General features: G+C 43.5%; 1 protein-coding gene across 7 annotated transcripts in view; it reads left to right on the top strand.

The window, feature by feature from the left end:
* MAP3K7CL (MAP3K7 C-terminal like) overlaps positions 1-20,665 on the top strand; it is a 77,607-nt gene that overhangs the window by 27,642 nt on the left and 29,300 nt on the right. For 5 of the 7 annotated variants that reach the window (XM_074971019.1, XM_074971003.1, XM_074970998.1 and 2 more), the window contains 2 exons: positions 3,411-3,519; positions 17,356-17,417. The exons of 1 other annotated variant lie outside the window; for it this stretch is intronic. In XM_074971019.1, coding sequence (XP_074827120.1) covers positions 3,450-3,519; positions 17,356-17,417 — 132 coding nt within the window. In that variant the 5' untranslated portion in view covers positions 3,411-3,449. Of the gene's footprint in view, positions 1-503; positions 659-3,410; positions 3,520-17,355; positions 17,418-20,665 lie in introns of those variants that run through there. One more of the 7 variants, XM_074971011.1, reaches the window with a different exon arrangement.

Below are 20,665 nucleotides of genomic sequence, written 5' to 3'. Positions count from 1 at the left end.
AGTCTGTTATTAGACACTTTACCAAAGCCATTACAAACCTAGCCTAAAACACCAAGCCTCATCCTCATTGTTAGCTTTGATAGTTGCCTCTATCATATAATAGTTTGCATGTGGCCAGTCCAAGTTGGCAATGTCACCCCAAGCTGATTCGAGCCACAGACATTTTTGCTGACTGGAGTCATGCTATCTTTGCCAGTTTGCTGGAATAGACACAGACACTGATTGGGTCATGCTGAAAACATTCCTGTCCTGTGAAGCAAGTCTGTTTGTATTTTAGGTTTGCCAGGACTAATGAATTAAAAATCTTGAAAATCTCTCCACAGTTTGCTGCTTAATAATGCCTCTGTCAGAAAGACTTTTTTTCCTTCTGAAGCATGACAACATCATAAATCTCGTTGTTGGAAAGGAAAGGAAGGGAGAGTGGAATTGCGAAAAAAAGCGGAAAAGGGTGGTCTTGTGGGACAGCAAAGCCTATGGGAAGTGCAGGTAGCAGCATGTTGCCTTAACAGCTGTCTCAGCTTCTCAGACTCTGTCAGTTTGTTGCGATGTAGCAGGTGCAGCCTTTTCTTTTATTGAATCTTTACTCCATAAAGGCAACGACAAGCCAAGGCAGTGGCTGGCCCTGGATTATACAAGTGCAGACTCTCCACTAAGTGAGGTAAGGCAACAGGTGTGAAAACTGAACTAAACTGATAGAGCTGTAACACACTTAATCTGAGTTCTGCTACAGATTTTTATAAAGAAACAACAGCCTGTTCCATAGACAGTCCTCATGAATATGGAACTGTTTTCTGGGATCCTTTTAAACACCTCATTATACTCAAAGTTGCCCACTCCCATATCCTTCTGTCTACAGAATGATCATCCTTTTTTTGTGTGTGAGGAAAATAAGTGGGAAGTTTGTACTCAGTTGATCTGTTTCATTTCCCTCAGCCGAGGGGACGTGCATCATCCTATTTACACACAGAGAACTGAAATGAGGGTTTCCCTGCCTTCTTGTTTTCTTTATTTTCTTTTTGATGATGGAGACCATTGAGGAGTCTGCTAAAAATCTGGTGAAGAAATAATCTTTAATTCATAAAACGAGATAACTGGCTCGTGTACAGTGTGTATATAGATAGGATTTTCTTTTCGTAAATTAAAACAAAATGAAAAAGTCTCTTGTGTAATATTAAAAACATTAGTTCTTGAAGGGAGTTTTATTTTTGCCCTCAGATCGGTGGCTAAATACTGGTAATTTGTAAACATTGTAGACCACACAGTGTGTGAATGGGGCAAGACCACTGATTTACTTCAGACAATGCTCAGTTATGGTAAGCTTAAGGATTCCAACAAAAGACATCCTATCATATTTGTTGTTAAAATGGTATTAACTTCCATGAATGTTTTTTCTCATTTCTTAGTCTGTGATATTAAACATGAAGTATCTTATTGTGTAGAAAACCTGTCTGATGATGGTTAACAGATGTGGTGCATGTGTGATACAATATGTAATTATGAACAGTCTTGTTTTCAAAGCTGTGCGAATTTGTCTCTCTCTTTTGTTCTAGGTTTGTTTGAGAGTCATGTGGGGGGTATGTTATGATAAATAATTTTGGTTTTGCAATTGTTCTTTTTTAAAAAAACAACAACAACAACAACAAAAAACCATGCAAGGTCTCAAATACTTTTCACAAAGAGACCATGGAAGAGGGCAATCATTACTCTAGAAAAAGTTACTACATAAACAGACCCCCCAAAAGGCATTTTGTCTGTTTAAATGACTTTTGTGGTCTCTCTTCCAATTGATGCTGGTTGGGTGTGTGTGTGTTCTTTTGATTAGTAATAATAGGGGAAGATGTGGTTATTCATGAGAATCCTCCAAATATTAATATGAAAAGAGGCTGCCAGCTCCAAAATAAGGATTTTAGAATAATTGTTCTTTTTTTAAAAGAAAATCTAAGCACTGTAAAACATCCACTATTTGATCAGAGTTCACGTCAATGGATTATTGTGTAACATTGCCACAGAGTAACAGTATCCCTCTGCCGGCTAAATGCTCAGACAGACAAAACAAATAAAAAATAAATGTTGAAGTCAGTGGGCCAAACTTATGCTTGGTGTTACTCTACTGCCTGCAAAGGATTGATGCTAGGGATGAATTTGCCTCATTTTGTGCATCATCAAGCAAGACCTTTATCTTGTAATGATGTTCTCTTGTACTGATTTTATGTGATGCGCTAATAATTAAACATAACATCAAATGGGGTAATGCAATTTTAGTGCAGAAAAACGAACATTGCTTTCTCAAGTGTAACGGAAAAGCTGCAATGTGATTGGCTAAGAGAACTGTTGTTTCCCTTTCCATCAGTTAAATACCACATTGTCTACAGTAGTATAGCACAGCTTTTAGCAATTTTGCTATACTTTACTGAATAATTTGATTTCCAATTTTCTGTGCATGTTTTACACTTGTGTTTATTTTTTTAAATGTTATTCTTGTAGTAATCCACCAAGGTTATATAGGTGCAATGCACTGCTGGGTAATGTTTGAAGTTTGCTTAGTTCTCTTACCCCCCCATGCTACACTGATTTCTGCCTGGGCAGATCTTTCACCATGTAAGATCCTTTAACTTCATTTAGGCTCTATACAAAGACTTGGCTCATTGCAGGATTGGGGTCTCAGTGTATACTGTTTGTGAATGTAATTACAGCAGCTTTATATGATATATAGGAGTTTAAGTTGGACTTCAAATATTTAATAGACTCTGGGGAAAAAAACTTTTATTGGAAAGTCTAAACATACATAATGTAACTATAAGTGTCATAAGCCTAGACATGCTTTAAGCTTATCCTGTCTAAGTTGATAGCAACTGAAGACCTTAATATTTGATGGCTATTCGGTGTTCTATGTGAAATGAATTGGGAGTTTCGGGCTGTTTCATAGTGAAGAGGGATCCACCTCATTAAAACCGCCATTTGGAGTTTGCAGACTCAGAAGAAAGGCCACAGGCTGAATTAGGCCCTGATCCTGCAACTGACTTCCTCTAGGCAGACCCTTAACATCTGCAAGGAATCCCACTGAAGGGTCAGTACCAAGCTTTGGAGAATTAACAATCTTCTGACTCTTAAATGTGTGACTGTCCAGGTCAAGGCTGAAATATGCTGACAGGACAATGTGGGGAAATTTGCTTTGTCATTGCCTTTACATGGACTGTGGATAAATCAAGGAATTTAGTCTCTATCACTGAATTTCACTTTAAAAAATTTGTAAAAGAAAAATCAAATGTAGCCCTATGCATGTCACCTTAAATTTGCTTTATTAGAGTAAAAAATGCAAAAAGTGCAGCTATAAATGTGTGCAAATCACTAAGTGAGGATATAATGGCTTCATATGATCTGTAATGTATGCAATATTTATATAATTGCAGCTGGAACACGCAGATAAACACGTAGGCTCAAGTGCCCACATGATCACCACAGCAAGAGTACCTGCTGATAAGCCAGTCCGAATTGCCTTCAGTCTAAATGACTCCCCAGGTACAGTTCAATTTTATGGAATAAATCAAAATGAAACTTTTCTAGATTTTTTATGTTCTTGATAGTATTTATATTACCAAATGAAGTCCAATTTCATGGATGGACTTTTTCCACATGTGGGAATGATTAGTTTTCCTGTCTGGTAACTACAATATTGTTAGTGGAAACTAACAGTAGATTAAAATCACTTGTCCAACAGCCTAGATACTGTAAAACTAAGATTTATTTCAAGATAATGTGGAATAAACACAAAACTGTGACTGAATTACCAATATATTTGCATATAAACTGAAAAAGTGTACTAAAACTCCTAGGCAACATTTTTAAAATTTTGTTATTTTATTTTGATGGGTGGGGGGGCAAAGCTGGCATCTAAGCAAAGGACAGAACAAAAAGACACTTTCCCATAGGCAGAAAGGTTGAAAAATACCAACAGAGTGCCCAGCTTGAGGAAAGGATTCAGGAAACAGGCACTCAGTTCCCCAATAAAGTAGTACAAATTCCATTACCGTTTGTCCTGTAAGCTAATGTTGACTGAGCGTTAACTTCCCCAACGTAATGGGAACCCTTGGATTAGGTTCACATTATTGACTGTACCTTAATTTTTGAAAATGCCCAGAGAGCTATTGATAGTCACTTTCTGAAAGTCAGAATGAAATAAAGTAAACCAGCAACAGTGAATCAAATGGCAGCATCACAAAGAAGGAAGCCAGCTCTGCTGCCAGTACTAGGGGAGAGCGTGGAGGCAAGGCAGAGCTGTATACAGAGCCTGAAACGCACAGGGTTTCAGTTATCATTACTTGTGAACCCACTTCCCATGCATGTTTGTAGACTACCCATGCTACAGTACTATCTGTCTCCCTTTCACAATATGGATGGTGTATCTCAGCTTCTGCTCTCAGAAGTCACAGATCTTTTCAGGTAAGTTATTCTATTCTGTGCATTCTTACACAAGAGAGTAACATATATATATTCACACAGCATTCAGGAAACGGAGCATTAGTATTCCTACAACAGCCTTAACTCTGCTCAGCGATTTTGTTTTTCATTCTTTGTATTCTTATTTTCTCTGTACACTCTTTAGTGTCAGACGGCTTTTGTGTATGCTTTTACACACAGGACCACATTCAGACCTGGTATAAGTAGATATAAGTCTATAGACTTAAGTGGAATGGCATCCACTTATGCCGCATTTGAATTGTATCACGGAGCAGAGTATAGGCTGTTATAGGAATAATAATGCTCTGTTTCCTGAATGCTGTGTGAATACAATCTCAACTTCAATGTTACATTCATAAAATTTTTGTCATCTTTCTTTTTTCTTTTATAATATTTTAAAAAATATTTTAAAATAATCTTCCTGTATTTATTACTACTTAATATTACAGTAGCCCACAAAGCCCAATCCACATCACAGCCCTGAAGGGACGTATAATTATGAATGGTAACATAGTTCATATACTAAAAACTTTATGAAGAGAAGTGACATATAAAAGATGGGAGAAGAAGAATACAATTGGGGGGGGGGGCGGTGCACGCTTATATATGCCTTATTTTGTAAATTATAATTACCGGTATATTATAATATATAAAGAAAGTACCAACTATCCCCATCTGCCCATTAAGTTATCCTTAACAATCTGATTTCTTGTAAGCATCACTGCAAAGGTAGGTCCTGAAGAGAGAGATTTTAAGGAGGGGAGTGTACTTATGAATCATGGAAGAATCAGCTGCTTGTATGAGGAGCTGAAAATTAGGCAAAGGAGGCTTGCACAATGGGCAGAGCAGAGGAGATAGAAGGGCAATGTGATAAGGGATAAGAGAAGACAGTAGCGAGGGACAAGGTTGTGAAGGGCATGGAAGGTCAAAATTCAGTAATGTCGCAAGCTGTTCCCTTCTCTCACCCTGTCTCCTCTGGCCTGCCAATAATTCCAGCCTCTCTATTAAAATTTGAAGGAAGGTTCAGAACTATGGAAAGGTGATCATTCTCTATTAAATTCTATAGGACTTCCTCATGGCCCACATTATCTGGCTCTCAGCATACATATGTTATTGCAGCAAGTGATCCAGACCGTCTGTGAAGATAGGAGAGAGTAAATAGAAACCAGTAGATTAAGGACAATATTTCACACTGAATTGCAACCCCCCGGGCTACTCAGAGGTATAAATCGGCATCGTATTTGACCACATCAGGAGAATTCAGCACCTAATGTTAATGGAAAGCCTTAATGGAGATATCAATGTCAAATGTATTCAAACAAGGCAAAGGAAAAATCACTCCAAGTCTCAGGTTTTACAGAACGCCACATTGAAGTGATCCTAGTTCAATCAAGCAACTGAAATGTCTTTTTTTAAAGAGACACTGCAAAAAAACACCCAAATAAATCTGCTGATACAATGTGTCTCTATCACCTTTATCCATTTTAAATTCAGAATCTTTTTTCTTCTTTTCACCTTTTTATATTCCTCTTATCCTTTTTTCGTTTGAGGAGAGTTGCTTTTCTCAATTCAGGAAGGAGTTCTGTGTTTCAGCTCTGACAGCATCTTGAGAGATTTAGTATTGTGATGGTATGTAAAACCTCACCCAGAGCGAGATGGTGAGGGAATTAAACTCATTTAATTTTTTTTCTTAGTTGTTGTCTTATTTGCCAATCATGGTGGCAGGTGTGATACCCCGTAAGGCTGAATTATCCTACCACAATAGTGCAGGGAGGAATTTACAACATAACCAGATATAAAAGGGGAAAAGGAGTGTTTTTCTCCTGGATGATGATTATCTCACTGGTTAAAACTGCAACAAAGTCCTGGGTCTGAAAACAAAGACTGTTAACAACTCAAGAAAAGGAAGTTATTTAGTGTTATTGATCTACAAGAAGGGATATGGCTTATGTTATCCATACCAAAAATTGTTTTACTGTGTTCAAAAGTTGGCTCTTTTAGTGTCTGACAATGAACACAAAAACAATTAAAACCGGGCCAGTCTTGTGCTGTATTTTTATTGTGATTGTGGGGTGACCAGGTCCTTAAAAGTCTTGAGGGCAGTCTGACCAACTGCTAACAGTGATGCTATATAAAAAATACAATTTTATTGTATATTGCTTAATCCTGTATATATAGGTATCTATATTTGACACTTTTACTCAAGTTCATTAAGCTGGCACTAGACATAAATTCTCTCAGGGCTTGTCAGAGTTGTAGCAGTTTAGCTTAAGGTGTGATTTAAAACATTGAATTAAATCAGCACAGAAGGCTGAGTGGACAAGCTTATTTCAATTTTGCTTAAATTGATGACGGAATAGATTTAAATTAAACCAAATAAACTGCCCTTAAGCCAAAATAAGGGCACATCAACATTTAAAACAATACAGCGGCACAGCTGCACTGATGCAACTACGCAACTATAGCTCTTTAATGAAGACACTCTATGCTGATGGGAGAGAGCTATCCCATCAATTTAGTTAATCCACCTCCCTGAGAGGCGGTAGCTGTGTTGGCAGGAGCTCTCCTGCTGACATAGCACTATCTAAAAGGGGGGGATGTTAGGTCGGCATAACTATGTTGCTCAGGGGTGTGGATTTTTCATGTTAGACCGATATAGGTCTGTAGTGTAGACCAGACCCAAGAGCGTCTACACAGGGCTTTGCACCAGTTTAACTAAACCAATTTAATTAAACTAACTAAAGTTTGTGTATAGACAAGGCCTCAATCAAAACCAGAATCAGAGTCCAAGGTTAATCTTGTTTTTTATAGGTGTTAGGGCTAAGTGGTTAGAAGTAGGGGCTTTATTCTAATAGGACATGATGGGCATGCCTGTCGTTTGTAGATGTACCTTATCTCGTTTTGTAGGTAAAATACACAGCTTCACATGCCTAAGGAGAGTTTGAATCCAGCTATAAAATACTGGCAGTGGAATTGGGTGTTACCTAATTGTTGAATACATGCATTTTTTTCTAATTGTCAGTCATTTATTTCACTTGAAGTCAGTCTGCTGCTAATAACCACTTCCCCTGAAAATTTACTGGTAAAAATGTATGTGCTTTCTTTTAATGGCATTGATGGGGGAGGGGAATAATACAATATTTGGATGTACATGAAATTACTTCTTTTGACAACTTTCTTTACATCCCCAACCATTTTAATCCAGTCCTCCTAATGTGGTCATGGGGATCCCTTGCTTTTTGTTGTATGTGGCCACATAAACCAATAACTGTGTTTTACAGTAGATGCTTCCTCAGCAGCTCCTTCAAATCCCTCCTCCAGTCTCACTTTTATCATAATGCCTGCAGCTGAAAATGGATGGGTAAAGGACCAGTGGGGATTGCTAATATATAAAATATATGCCCCAAGTTTACAAAAAAGGGTACCTAAAAGTTAGGCTCGAAAACCACACTTAGGGTTATCTACACTTAAAACTGTCTAGCCCCACAACTGTGCTGTTGCAGCTGTGCCGCTGTAGAGCTTCAGTGTGGACACCCGAGAGGTGGTAGCTAGGTCAATGGAAGAATTCTTCTGTTGAGCTAGTGCTGTCTACATGGGGAATTAGATCAACTTAACTATGCTGCTCAGGGGTATGCATTTTTCACAGCGCTGACCAACAAAGTTAAACCAACCTAATTTTCTAGTGTAGATCATGCCTTAGGCTCAACAGAAGTGGCCTGATTTTTCAGAGATAATGAGCATCTTCAGCACCCAATTAGTTCAGTGACAACTGTGGTGCTCTATCCCTCTGAAAATCAGGACTCCCTTATCTTGGGGCCTAGCTACGGATCTATGAGCCTAATCGTGGGCTCTCATACTTAAAAATGTTGACCTATACCTTAAAATAATTTGGAACCATCAAGTTGTGCAATCAGCTAGTTTAACCATGTAAAATCATAGTAAATGGCTCCTGCACTGTGCTTTTCATCCCTTGGTTTTAAAGTGCATTGTAATCTTATTTTCACAGTGTTATTATTATTATTTATTTGTATTGTGGTAGCACCTAGGAGCCATAGTCATTGACAGGACCCCTTTGTGGTAGGCGCTGTACAAACACAGAACAAAAAGACAGTCCCTGCCCTAAAGAGCTTATAACTGAAGAATGAGACAACAGACTACGTGTGGATACAGCAAATAGGAGGGAATAAGGAAACAATAACACAATACTGATTATTATTTGTACCCTCACCTCTGTCCTTCCTAGTGTTTACCATGCTCACTTGTTAAGTTTTGTCTTAAGTTAGAATATGTCTACACAGCAACTAGACTCCGCATATACGATTACAGGATCCCTGCCCCAAGGAGCTAACAATCTAAAGCAGAAGAGGGCAAACTACTGCCCGCGGGCCACATCCGGCCCGCGGGACTGTCCTGCCTGGCCTCTGAGCTCCTGGTCCGGGAGGCTAGCCCCCGGCCCCTTCCCCCGCTCCCCCCCCCCCCCCCCGCAGCTATGCCGCCGCACAGGCAGTGCTCTAGGCGGCAGGGCTGCCTGCTCATGTAGGACAGCGCAGCAGTGTGTCTGGCTCCCGCTGGGCGGCGTGGCAGCCAGACATGCTGCTCTGAGCAGCATGGTAAGGGGGCCGGGGCCTGAGAGTTGGATAAGGGGCAGGGGTCCCGGGGGGCAGTCAGGGGACAGGGGACGGTTGGATGGGGTGGAGGTTGGGGGGTGCAGTCAGGGGACAGGGAGCAGGGGGGTTAGATAAGGAGTGGGGTCCCGGGAGGGGGCGGTCAGGAGACAAGAAGCAGGGGGGGTTGGATAGGGGGTGGGGTTCCGGGGGGGCGGTTACGGGAGGGGGAGGTCAGGGGACAAGGAGCAGGGAGGGTTGGAGGGGTCAGGGGCTTTGAGGGGGGCAGTCAGGGGGTGGAAAGTGGGAGGGGGCAGATAGGGGGCAGGGGCCAGGCTGTTTGGGGAGGCACAGTCTCCCCTACCCAGCCCTCCATACAGTTTCGCACCCCGATGTGGCCCTCGGGCCAAAAAGTTTGCCCACCCCAATCTAAAGATATATCTACACAGCAAAGAAAAACCCACGGCTGGCCCATGCCAACCAACTCAGACTTGAGGGGATCAAGCTGCAGGGGGTGTTACATTATTGTGTAGGTCTCTGGGCTCAGGCTGGCGGCTGGGCTTTAGGACCCTGTGAGGTGGGAGGGTCCTAGAGCTCCAGTGCCAGCCTGAGCCTGGAAGTCTACACAGCAGTGAAACAGCCCTGAAGCCTGAGCCCCATGAGCCTGAGTCAGCTGGCACAGGCCAGCTGTGGATTTTTCTTTGCTGTGTAGACATATCCTTAGACTGTTAGCTCCTTGGGGCAGGGATGCTGTAATCCTGTATGTTTGTACAGTGCCTGCCAGAATGGGTCCCTGATCCTAATTGGGAACTTTGGAAACTACTGTAGTACAAATAATAAATTCATGATTTTAACATGTGTGGGTTTCAAAGTGCATACATTTTCTATTTAGAGGCTCATATAAAAATAGTAATAATAATATCCCTGATTAATCCTTAAAACCATGTTCTGTTTTTGGTAGACAGTAATATCATTTTTCTGAGGATTTCACAGGAATTTATGAGAAAGGCCCTTAAGGGGCATGAGACTGAGAGTCCCCCACGGAACATCCTTTAGCTTAGGAGAAAGTATGCTGAGCAGGAAGCTCATGGGTGCTGTTAATATTTTTGTGAAGTCCATAACACTTATTATTAAACAAGCCCCTCATATTCCTATCCTAAGGGCAGGCAATCATTTTCCCCCTATCCTTTTACAAGTAAGGTAACTGAGAGGCTGCACAAGGTCATTTCAGGCATAACTGGGAATAGAACCCACGGCTCTCATATGATAGAGCCAAGACTCATTCATTTAGCCACAGTGCCTTTTAGCAAGCAGTGTCTGTGCTTGTCTGCCTGTAAACACTGCTCTGGCCTCTAGAGACTGCCCTCTCAGAGCCAGGATTAGAAACCAGGAATCCTGAGACATAACATTCCACTGCTGTCTTACAAATAGTTGTGTAGCGCACTGGCAAAGTGTGTGTTGTATCCTTCTTTAAGGGCTGATCCACATACAGAAAAGATGTCTGCTTATGTCACCTATATGTGGATCAGCCCTTAAAGAAGGATACAACACACACTTTGCCAGTGTGCTACGCAACTATTTGTAAGACAGCATTGGAATGTTGTGTATTCTACTCCCAGACAATGGTAAAAAGACTGCCATCAACTTTAGTGGGAGTTGGACTGGGAACTTAAACTGCGATTTTCAAAGGAATCTAATGGAGTTAGGCTTCAATTGAAGTTCACTAGGAGTTGGGTGCCTAGCTCCCTTTACGCTCCTTTGAAAATCCCAGTCTTATACTGGGTCGGTGCCTGGGGGGTGGCGCTGGTGGTTTTTTTACCTTGCTTTAGTCTATAAGTATGTGTATGAATTTCTGAATTCAAGAAAATTCCTGCCACTTAAGTTCTTAGTTTATCTAGTGTATAACAGCACAAAGAAGTTGATTTAAAGATGTTTTAAACTAGTGTGACTAAAAAAAAACCCTTGCAGCTGTTGAGTAGATGCTAAGGCAGGCCCATTATAAAATGTACTATGGTATGCTATAATGGTTAAGATACCAATAAGGTCTATTTTTAGTACCATTGACTCAGTCACTTTGTGTTCAGAAAATAAGCAGTGAACATCTGCTTATTGAAAGGATTTCCTCTGAAATTATTTCTTTTTAAAGTTCATCCTTTTAAAATTTATTTAGGGAATTTGTTTTATTTTTTTATTTGCTGCTTCTATTAACTACACTGCAGTTCGTAGTGTAACATTTCTAATAATTTGAAACAGTCAAAAATTCAAAAAGAAGATATATTTAAAATCTTGTGCATGTGAAAAATAACAGCAATTCCTGCTTTACATGTTCTTGATTTCTTTTGAAAATTAAAATCATGAGGGGTGTTTCTTACTGCTACTGGTACAGTATGTTGTACTGCTGGAATTGTCAAATGTCAGTTTAACTGCTCTCCACAACTCTGATCCAATATTGCTGTCAAAATATTTTACAACTACTAGTCCAAATGTTGTAGAGCAGTTGTACTACTGGTCTGACTGAGTCATAGTCCTTCTTTCAATTTGGCTATGCAGCATGATTTGTCTTTCTTCTTTTAGAATATTCGTCTATTTTTAAAATTTGCACAAGAAGGCAACAGCAACTTAAACGTAAACACTGGCACGTTGATGTGAAGTAACTTTATGCAATTAAAAAATTTAAATGTCTTGCAGGAGAAACCTTGTGGGTAGGTGGTGGGAAGATGTTTTTAATAATACTGCAAACTGAGCCTCAGAATATTAATACTAGATTTTGGTATCTGTGGACTCTCTATTTGTTTTACTTGTGTTGTTGCCCTCTTCTCCACTTCATTTTTCCTTGGTATAGCCCTCACTTTTGTTTGTTTGTTTGTTTGCACCATGTCCAGTGTGCAATACAGTATGATTCATGGTAAGGCCAGCTCATTGCCCTGGACACCAACTCTATATTAGTTAAAGCAAGGCTTTGACTGTATACTAGCCAATATATACTCTGTATACTTGGCCTGGAACAAGGTTGTTTATTTTCCCTATTCCCCGCCACAATCACTGCACTCCATGACCACTGATAGTAGGATACAGAGGTGCAGAATATCTGGCAAGATACTCTGCGTGAGCAGACCTCTGCATCCCCACAAAGCCCTATTGATTCAGTGAGGCTCTGTGGGCAGACAGAGGTCTGACGGCAAAAAGCAGCTTACAAGATCCTGCCTCAGCAGTTTTCTACTGTGTAAACAACCCGTGGTTTAATTGTGACATTGCATACAACAGACTCTGAAAGCTAGCTAATAATAAAGATCTCTAACCTGCAGCAAGATACAGAAACAACAGTGAAATCCAATGCAAAACTGTTCGTGTGACAGTGACTATGAGTAATTAATATTGCCACAGGAGTATGATTCACATTTCTATTCTCAGTCCAGTTCCTAGTGAGCACCACAAAATGGGCATGACTGGCACTCAGTCACACCTGGTTGGCAGCCTATGTTAAAGAGCCCTTGATTTGATTGAGCATAATGAATGAATTAACTTCATCCCTGCAGGTGGGTCCTTCCAGGTCAGAGTAAAGACACATAAGTAATGTGATATGGAGAAGCTTGCACTGCTGCTGTCTGTGCTGTATCATTCCTCTCTAGCTACACAAAGAATCTGTGGTGTGTTCCATGGGCATTACACTTACTACAGGGGGAAAACTGTTTCTCATATTGTTATTTTAGCCCTAGTAAACCACAGCAGAAAAGTCATTTTCAAGACTGTTTAGAAGTCATACTTACAATTGGGCCCAACCCTGCAATGTTCTGAGTACCCCTAGCAGGTGATGAACTCTCTTTAGGATATGTCTAAACTGGCAGAGTTACATCACCGGCAGTTACATCACCGCTCAGAGAGCGCTGAAGGGAAACCGCTGTTGTGTGTTCACACTATCAGCTGCCTGCGCAATAGCTTGTTCACACTTGTGGCACTTTCAGCGGTATTTGGAGCGATGCATTCTGGGCAGCTATCCCACACAGCATCTTTTCCTTTTCTGCCGCTAAGAGCTGTGAGAAGGCGAAGGGGGTCGCAGGGCATCCTGGGTCCTGTCCCAATGCCCCGTGATGCATTGCTTCGCATCCCAGCAATCCCTGTGCTTCCGTCCTCATTTGATGCCATGTTTTAATGGTTTGTATACTGCACGCTCTGCCTCTTTGGTCTGCAGGAATGGATCCCACACTGTTGACCAATATGCTGCTCGCTCTCACTAACACGTCACGAGTGGCAGTGGAGTTATTCTTTAAACTACAAAGGCAAGAGGCGTTTGAGATTGATCTCGCCACATGTAGTAGCACGAGATTTCTTGTGGCATTCATGGAGGTGCTGACCACAGTGGAACGCCGCTTTTGGGCTCAGGAAACAAGTATTGAGTTGTGGGATCATATCATCATCTACGTCTGGGATGACGAGCAGTGGCTGCAGCAATTTCACATGAGGAAAGCCACATTTATGGGACTGTGTGATGAGCTTGCCCCAGCTCTGCGGCGCAAGGACGCGAGAATGAGAGCTGCCCTGTCACTGGAGAAGCACGTGGCAATTGCACTGTGGAAGCTGGCTACTCCAGACTGCCACCTATCGGTCGCTAACCAGTTCGGAGTGGGAAAGTCAACCGTTGGACTCGTGTTGACGGAAGTGTGCAGAGCCATTAATCGCATCCTGCTCTGAAAGACCGCGACTCTGAGCAATGTGCATGATATTGTAGATGACTTTGCACAAATGGGCTTCCCTAACTGCAGAGGGGCGATAGATGGCATGCATATTCCAATTCTGGCACCAGACCACCTAGCCACTGAGTACATTAATTGGAAGGGGTATTTCTCTATAGTTCTCCAGGCGTTTGTGGCTCACCGTGGGTGTTTCACAGACATTAACACAGGCTGGTCTGGAAAGGTGCATGACACACACATCTTTTGGAACACTGGCCTGTTCAGGAAGCTGCAAGTAGGGACTTTCTTCCCGGACCAGAAGATCACCTTAGGGGAAGTTGAAATGTCCATTGTGATCCTGGGAGAACCTCTCTACCCTTAATGCTGTGGCTTATGAAGCCATACATGGGGAACCTTGACAGCAGCAAGGAGCAGCTCAACAGCAGGCTGAGCAAGTGCAGAATGACTGTTGAGCATGCTTTTGGCCATTTAAAGGCCCGCTAGCTCTGCCTATACGGCAGGCTGGACCTGGCTGATGACACTATTCCTATGCTTATAGCTGCATGCTGTACGCTCCGTAATATTTGTGAAGGGAAAGGTGAAAGCTTCACTCAGGGCTGGACCACTGAGGCTCAGCGCCTGGAGGCTGAATTTGAACAACCAGGGACCAGGGCTATTAGAGAGGCGCAGCGCGGGGCCATAAGGATCAGGGATGCCTTGAGGCAGCAATTTGAAGCTGAAAGCCACTAATATTTGTTGCTATGCTCAGGAGTGCAGTGCTTGTAATGCTGGGAGGTGATTGTGATTGGTGCAGACGATGCACTGTGAAGGTTGAAGAAAATTGCCTGTTGCTTTGCAGGCTCTCTTTGCTTTCAGTGAATGAAATAAAGATTTCTTTCAAACCAGCACGATTCCTTTATTAAAAAACAACAACCGGAGGAGAGAGACAAACAAAAAAACACATCAGCCCTGTGGGGGGTGGAGGATAGGGGAAGGGAGGGTCCCAGAGGAGGTGGGGTCCCAGGGACGGTTAAAGATTTGTGTATGTCCAGGTATCATATGCAGCCTTGTCCTTTGGAGTACAGTGCAGCGGGTACTGTACTTCAGGAGGGCTAAACTGCAGAGGGATGGGTGTTGAGTGCAGTGGGTACTGGGAGTCCGCCATGCTGGACTGTGACGGGGGGAGGAGTGGAATGCTGTGGGTACAGACTGGAGCCAGGAGGTTGATAAGAGTGTGTTGGTGGTGTCTGGGGGGTGCATGGGAAAGAGTTTTGTGACAGCGGCTGCAGGGGAGGGCGGGCACGGAGCTGCTTGGTTTGCAGAGCTAGTAGCGCCTGGAGCGTGTCCGCTTGGCGCTCCATAACGTTTAAGAGCCACTCCGTGGCTTCATTCTGGCACGCTGCATTCTCCTTTCGGTCCCTCTTCTTGCTGTCCTGCCACTCCTTCAATTACTGTTTTTCGGCCGCGGAGTGCATCATGACATCACGCAGAAAGTCCTCTTTAGTTCTTCGTGGCCACTTTCTAATTCTGCGCAGCAGTTCAGCCAGCGATAACGAAGAGGGAGGCTGGGCTCCCAAGGTCATATCTGTGAAGCCAAAATGCAACATTTTACAGAAGCAGTATTGTTTCCAATACACAGACCACTGATTTAAAACCACTATTCACATACCTGTCATTAACTGGCTGACCCCAGGCAAGCACACATGAGCCACAAGACCCCCAAAATGGTGAGTAACCGCAGGGGCAGTGGAAATCAGTGTTCCAGGACCATACTTTACACTGGGCATGTGGCTCTTGGGGAGAGCCAGCACTATAGGGGGGGCCCTATAATCATTACTGTCCCCACATTTTCCACAGGCTGTGTTCATTATGGAAGATAACTCGCTGTAGAGGGTGAGCAGGGAATCAAGGGAGGGTCTTCTCCAAGACTGCGGCTTCTGCCCTGGCCCTTCTGTGTCTCACCTGTTTGCAGCAATGGTTCCTGGCCCCACAGTGATGGCAGAGTGGCGTGGGAAAGTTACTCTTAATGGGGCAAGAAACAAAGCAGCTCTGCCAAAGAACCTGTGGCAGCAGATTGCCCAGTATCTCCATGAGAGTTTCCTGGAGATCTCTGAGGCAGATTCCTGTGAAGTGAGGGAGTCAATCAACACCCTGTTCCGCTGTTCAGGCTAGGCGTGTGGTGGTATGCGCATCATGCAGACCCAAGACTGCTTTCTGCAACCGTCCTGCCCCCAACAACTTGCTTCAGCGATTCCCAAAATCAAAGCTACTTACCAGGGGGCTCCTCTCCTGTTTGTGCTTTGCCAAACTCCAACAGCTGTGACTGGCTAGCCTCCTCCGGGGTAAAGAAGAGCTCCTGACTGCATGCCCTTCTGACCTCTCAGTCGTCCTCTGCCTCTGGGTCCCCCTCCACATCCTCGTCCAAGATTTCCTCCTCCTGGCTCCATCCACTCTCGACTAGCCCGTGAGCAACCGAAGTATCCACAGGGGACTTCGCAGTGGAGGTGGCGTCACCACCAATTATCACATCCAGCTCTTTGTAGAACCGGCAGCTTTTGGGCGCAGCACCGGAGTGGCGGTTTGCCTCCCGCGCCTTGTGGTAGGCGTTCCGCAGCTCCTTCACTTTGACCCTACACTGCAGTGTGTCCTGGTCATGGCCCCTTTCTGTCATGCATCGCGAACTGTCTGTAGGTATCATAATTCCTACTGCTGGAGTGCAGCTAGGACTGGACAGCCCCCGCTCCCCAAATGTTGATGAGGTCCAGCAGTTCGGCATTGCTCCAAGTGGGGGATCGCCTAGCGCGTGGAGCAGGCATGGCCACCTGGAAAGATGTGCTGAGACCACTTCACATGTCACCGAGCAAACAGGAAGGGACTTTCATAATTTCCAAGAAATTTAAGGGGCGGGACTCACGGTTGGTCACCTGAGGGCAGGGCAGTAGAGTTGAAACCCATGACCAGAGAGGCGAGAACAGGCATTGTGGGACACCTCCCAGAGGCCAATTGCAGTGCTGTAAGCAACGAGGGTGTCTACACCGGCACCGTGGCGCTGTAGCCCCAGCACAGAAAGCTCTGCGCCTCTCGTCAGGGTGGTTTTTTTTAAGTGCTGCAACTGCGCAGTTTCTGCGCACTAAGTGGCTTGGCAGTGTCTACACTTTGGGAGTTATACCGCAGAAAGCTGCTTTACTGCGCAGAAACTTGCCAGTGTAGACAAGGCCTCACTCTTTACTGAAGTCACGAGCTCATTGAAGGCATGGGTGTGTATGGCAGACACCTGAATTATTTGTTCTGTAATTGGGAAGCAGGGGATAGAAATTGTCTTGATGTTTTGATTGATTGATTAATTAATTTACTGTGCTATAATACATTCTATAAGTGTGACTCTGTTTCAGGATTATTGTAACACAAAGTAAGGCTCCAGTCCTGCAAAGACTTAACTTTACACCCATGAGTAGTTCTACTGAGTTCAGTAGGACTACGCACTTGTATCAAGTTAAGTATGTGTGTAAGTCTTTGCAGGATCAGGACAGAAGGGACAACATACATGCCATACTATGTCAACTGAGCATGTGAAATCCCTTTATAGTAAGTGTTATCTTTCAAAATGTCTGTTTACATTTTAGATGATACTCCTCCTGAAAACACCTTTCCTTTGGCTTTTCCAGAACTAGAACAGCAACTTCAGGTAAACTTTGATTTTTATTTTTAACTGATTCTATACCATGTAGATTAGATTTTTAAAAAAACCCAACCGTGAAACAATATATTTGTGGTGCCATTGTTACCCGGGGTTCTTTCAACCCAAAGCTCTTTGTAACTTTTATTCTGTGCAAAGTGGTGTCAGGAAATAAATCGGGGGAGACACGGCCATCCGACCGATAGATGGCTGGCACAAACAGGACTACACAAGAGCGCTTTCACTTAAAGCTAAACTTTACTTCGTCTCAAGCACTTGTACACATGTCTGCAACAGGTTAGTAAAACACCCCCAACCCTTGATAATTACCAAAACTGAGTGTGGCTCTCGAGTGGCACAGCAACAGCCCGTCTGCTAGTGGGGAACACAAGATGTATCCAGTGGGAGAGTCCAGTCCTGAAGAGTCCCCCTACCTCAAACTTTTCCCCTTTATTTATACATTAGTAATAGAATGACATGTCCCTTAAAGCAAACTCGTTAAGTAAGCAGTTTCAATGGTCAAGTGAGAGGTTCCTTCTGATTATCGATTAACCAGGTGTGGGTTTTCCAACGTTTGCAGCCTTGAGGCCCCAAGAGACATTCCTGGGGCACATCCTGCTCTTCTAAGATGCATGTATCAGCAACTTCAACGCAATTCTTATCAGGAAGGACACGGGCTCAAGCTGCCCTTTCTGTGGCACCCAAAAACCCCCTTCCCCTCCTGCCTTGGTTAAGCTAAGCCTGCTGACTTGGCTAATTTACAGCCTGCTGACTTGGCTGCTTTTAGCAATAAGCCGTAGTGGTTTCAGGCACTTTACTGGTTTGCCAAAGTCTCCCCGTACACCATAGTTAAGTTACTGTGAGTGTTTCAGTGGTGTACATCTGAGCTCTAAAAATTTAATGGGACTTCACATTTGCACAGAGAGAGAAACCATAGCAACAAGGAGATTGGTTTGAATTTTCAACCCAGTGCAGGGAAATTTGGCCACTGTGGCAGTTTCGATGTTTTTTTTTTATTTATTTACAAATTATTTGTGTGCAAACCGTAGCAGGGACCATCCTGCTGCCATTGGAGTGAATAGGAATGTCACTACTTATTTCAATGGGAGAAGGATTGCGCAGATACTTTGTAAAATGGTTTAAAGCCCATATCCAGTCCAAGATAGGCTCCAGGCAAGATATTTCACTGAGGCTACAAAGCATTCAGTGAAGCTCTGGCAAGATAGGGCTGGTATACAAAGGTTTTACTTACATTTCTCCCCTAAGCTTAATCTTAGGCCATTCTGGTACCAGGTCAGTCTCCAGCATAAATTAGAGCAGGGGTTCTTTCTTTTTCTTTCTGAGGCCCCTCCCAACATGCTATTGAAAACTCCATGGCCCACCAGTGCCACAACAACTGTTTTTCTGCATATAAAAGCCAGGGCCAGCGTTAGTAGGTAGCAAGCAGGGCAATTGCCTGGGTCCGATGCTACGGGGGGCCTCGCAAAGCTAAACTGCTCAGACTTTGGCTTCCGCCCTGGGTGGCGGGGCTCTGGGCCTCCACCTTCAGCCCCATGCAGTGGGGCTTCGGCTTTCTGCCCTGGGCCCCAGCAAGTCTAATTGCTTGGCAGACCCCCCTGAAACCTTCTTGCGGCCCCACCCTGGACTCCTGCTTGAGAACCACTAAATTAGAGTATCCTGAAGGTTACTCTAATTTATGCTGTTTGGCAACAACCCTGTCATAAATATAAAGGGAAGGGTAACCACCTTTCTGTATACAGTGCTATAAAATCCCTCCTGGCCAGCTGCAAAACCCTTTCACCTGTAAAGGGTTAAGAAGCTAAGGTAGCCTCGCTGGCACCTGACCCAAAATGACCAATGAGGGGACAAGATACTTTCAAATCTGGAGGGCGGGGGGGGGAACAAAGGGTTGTCTGTCTGTCTGTGTGATGCTTTTACTGGGAACAGATCAGGAATGTAAGCCTTGCAACTCCTGTAAAGTTAGTAAGTAATCTAGCTAGAAAATGCGTTAGATTTTCTTGTTTAATGGCTTGTAAAATAAGCTGTGCTGGAGGGAATGTATATTCCTGTTTTTGTGTCTTTTGGTAAATTAAGGTTTTGCCTAGAGGGATTCTCTGTGTTTTGAATCTGATTACCCTGTAAGGTATTTACTATCCTGATTTTACAAAGGTGATTCTTTTACCTTTTCTTTAATTAAAATTCTTCTTTTAAGAACCTGATTGATTTTTCATTGTTCTTAAGATCCAAGGGTTTGGGTCTGTGTTCACCTGTACCAATTGGTGAGGATTATTATCAAGCCTTCCCCAGGAAAGGGGGTGTAAGGCTTGGGGGGATATTTTGGGGGAAGACGTCTCCAAGTGGTCTCTTTCCCTGTTTTTTGTTTAAAACGCTCGGTGGTGGCAGCATACTGTTCAAGGACAAGGCAAAGTTTGTACCTTGGGAAAGTTTTTAACCTAAGCTGGTAAGAATAAGCTTAGGGGGTCTTTCATGCAGGTCCCCACATCTGTACCTTAGAATTCAGAGTGGGGAAGGAACCTTGACAAGCCCCCACTATGTCAGTGATCACAAGGATGTTAACACCTCTGCCATGTTCCCTTTGTCTCAGCCACACTTTCGACATATGAGCTGCTACACTGTTGGGGGAATCCTCCTGTCGCCTGCTAAGATGCCTTTAGGGCTGTAGTTTGTGATGCAAGCATAACCCAAAGTAGCCCAACTCACCACAGAATCGGACCATTTCTGTTGGTCCATGGAAACTTGGAGGTTTAGCAGGCAAAGAGCTGGCTCCCAATTCCTGGGGTCAGTGCCCCTCCACAGTAGCTGCAGAATCATGACAGTTTCACTTTTGATGGCTGCTTCAGATCATATCTTTCCCAGGAACACTCAAGCTCATGTAAATGACAGCAGGTATCCTCTGACATTTAAATGCAAAGGTGGGTGCTTTCCTCATGTAAACTGGGAAATATTTTCAAAGGAGCTATATGGTCCAATGATGTTTCTTTAGCTGTCTTCTGTCAACTAAGGAGATGATGCCGGGGGCCACTGGTCTGGAGAAACCTCATTTTCTGTCCTTCCCACTACTCACCAAAAAGATGACAGGGGAAGGGATGGAGGATAATGGAGGCTGTCCAGAATACAGAGAACAGGGGTGGGCCTGTGGGATTTGTAGGAAAGGTAAAAGGAATAGGCCCAGAATACAGAATTCTGGTGTAAAGTTTGGTGGGGTGTATGATGGTATGTTAGCTTTTCTTCAGTCT

The sequence above is a fragment of the Natator depressus genome, chromosome 1 (genome assembly GCF_965152275.1).
Source record: "Natator depressus isolate rNatDep1 chromosome 1, rNatDep2.hap1, whole genome shotgun sequence".
NCBI lineage: Eukaryota > Metazoa > Chordata > Testudines > Cheloniidae > Natator > Natator depressus.
Note: the sequence above shows the minus strand (reverse complement) of the source record. Positions and strands in the feature narration are given on the sequence as shown.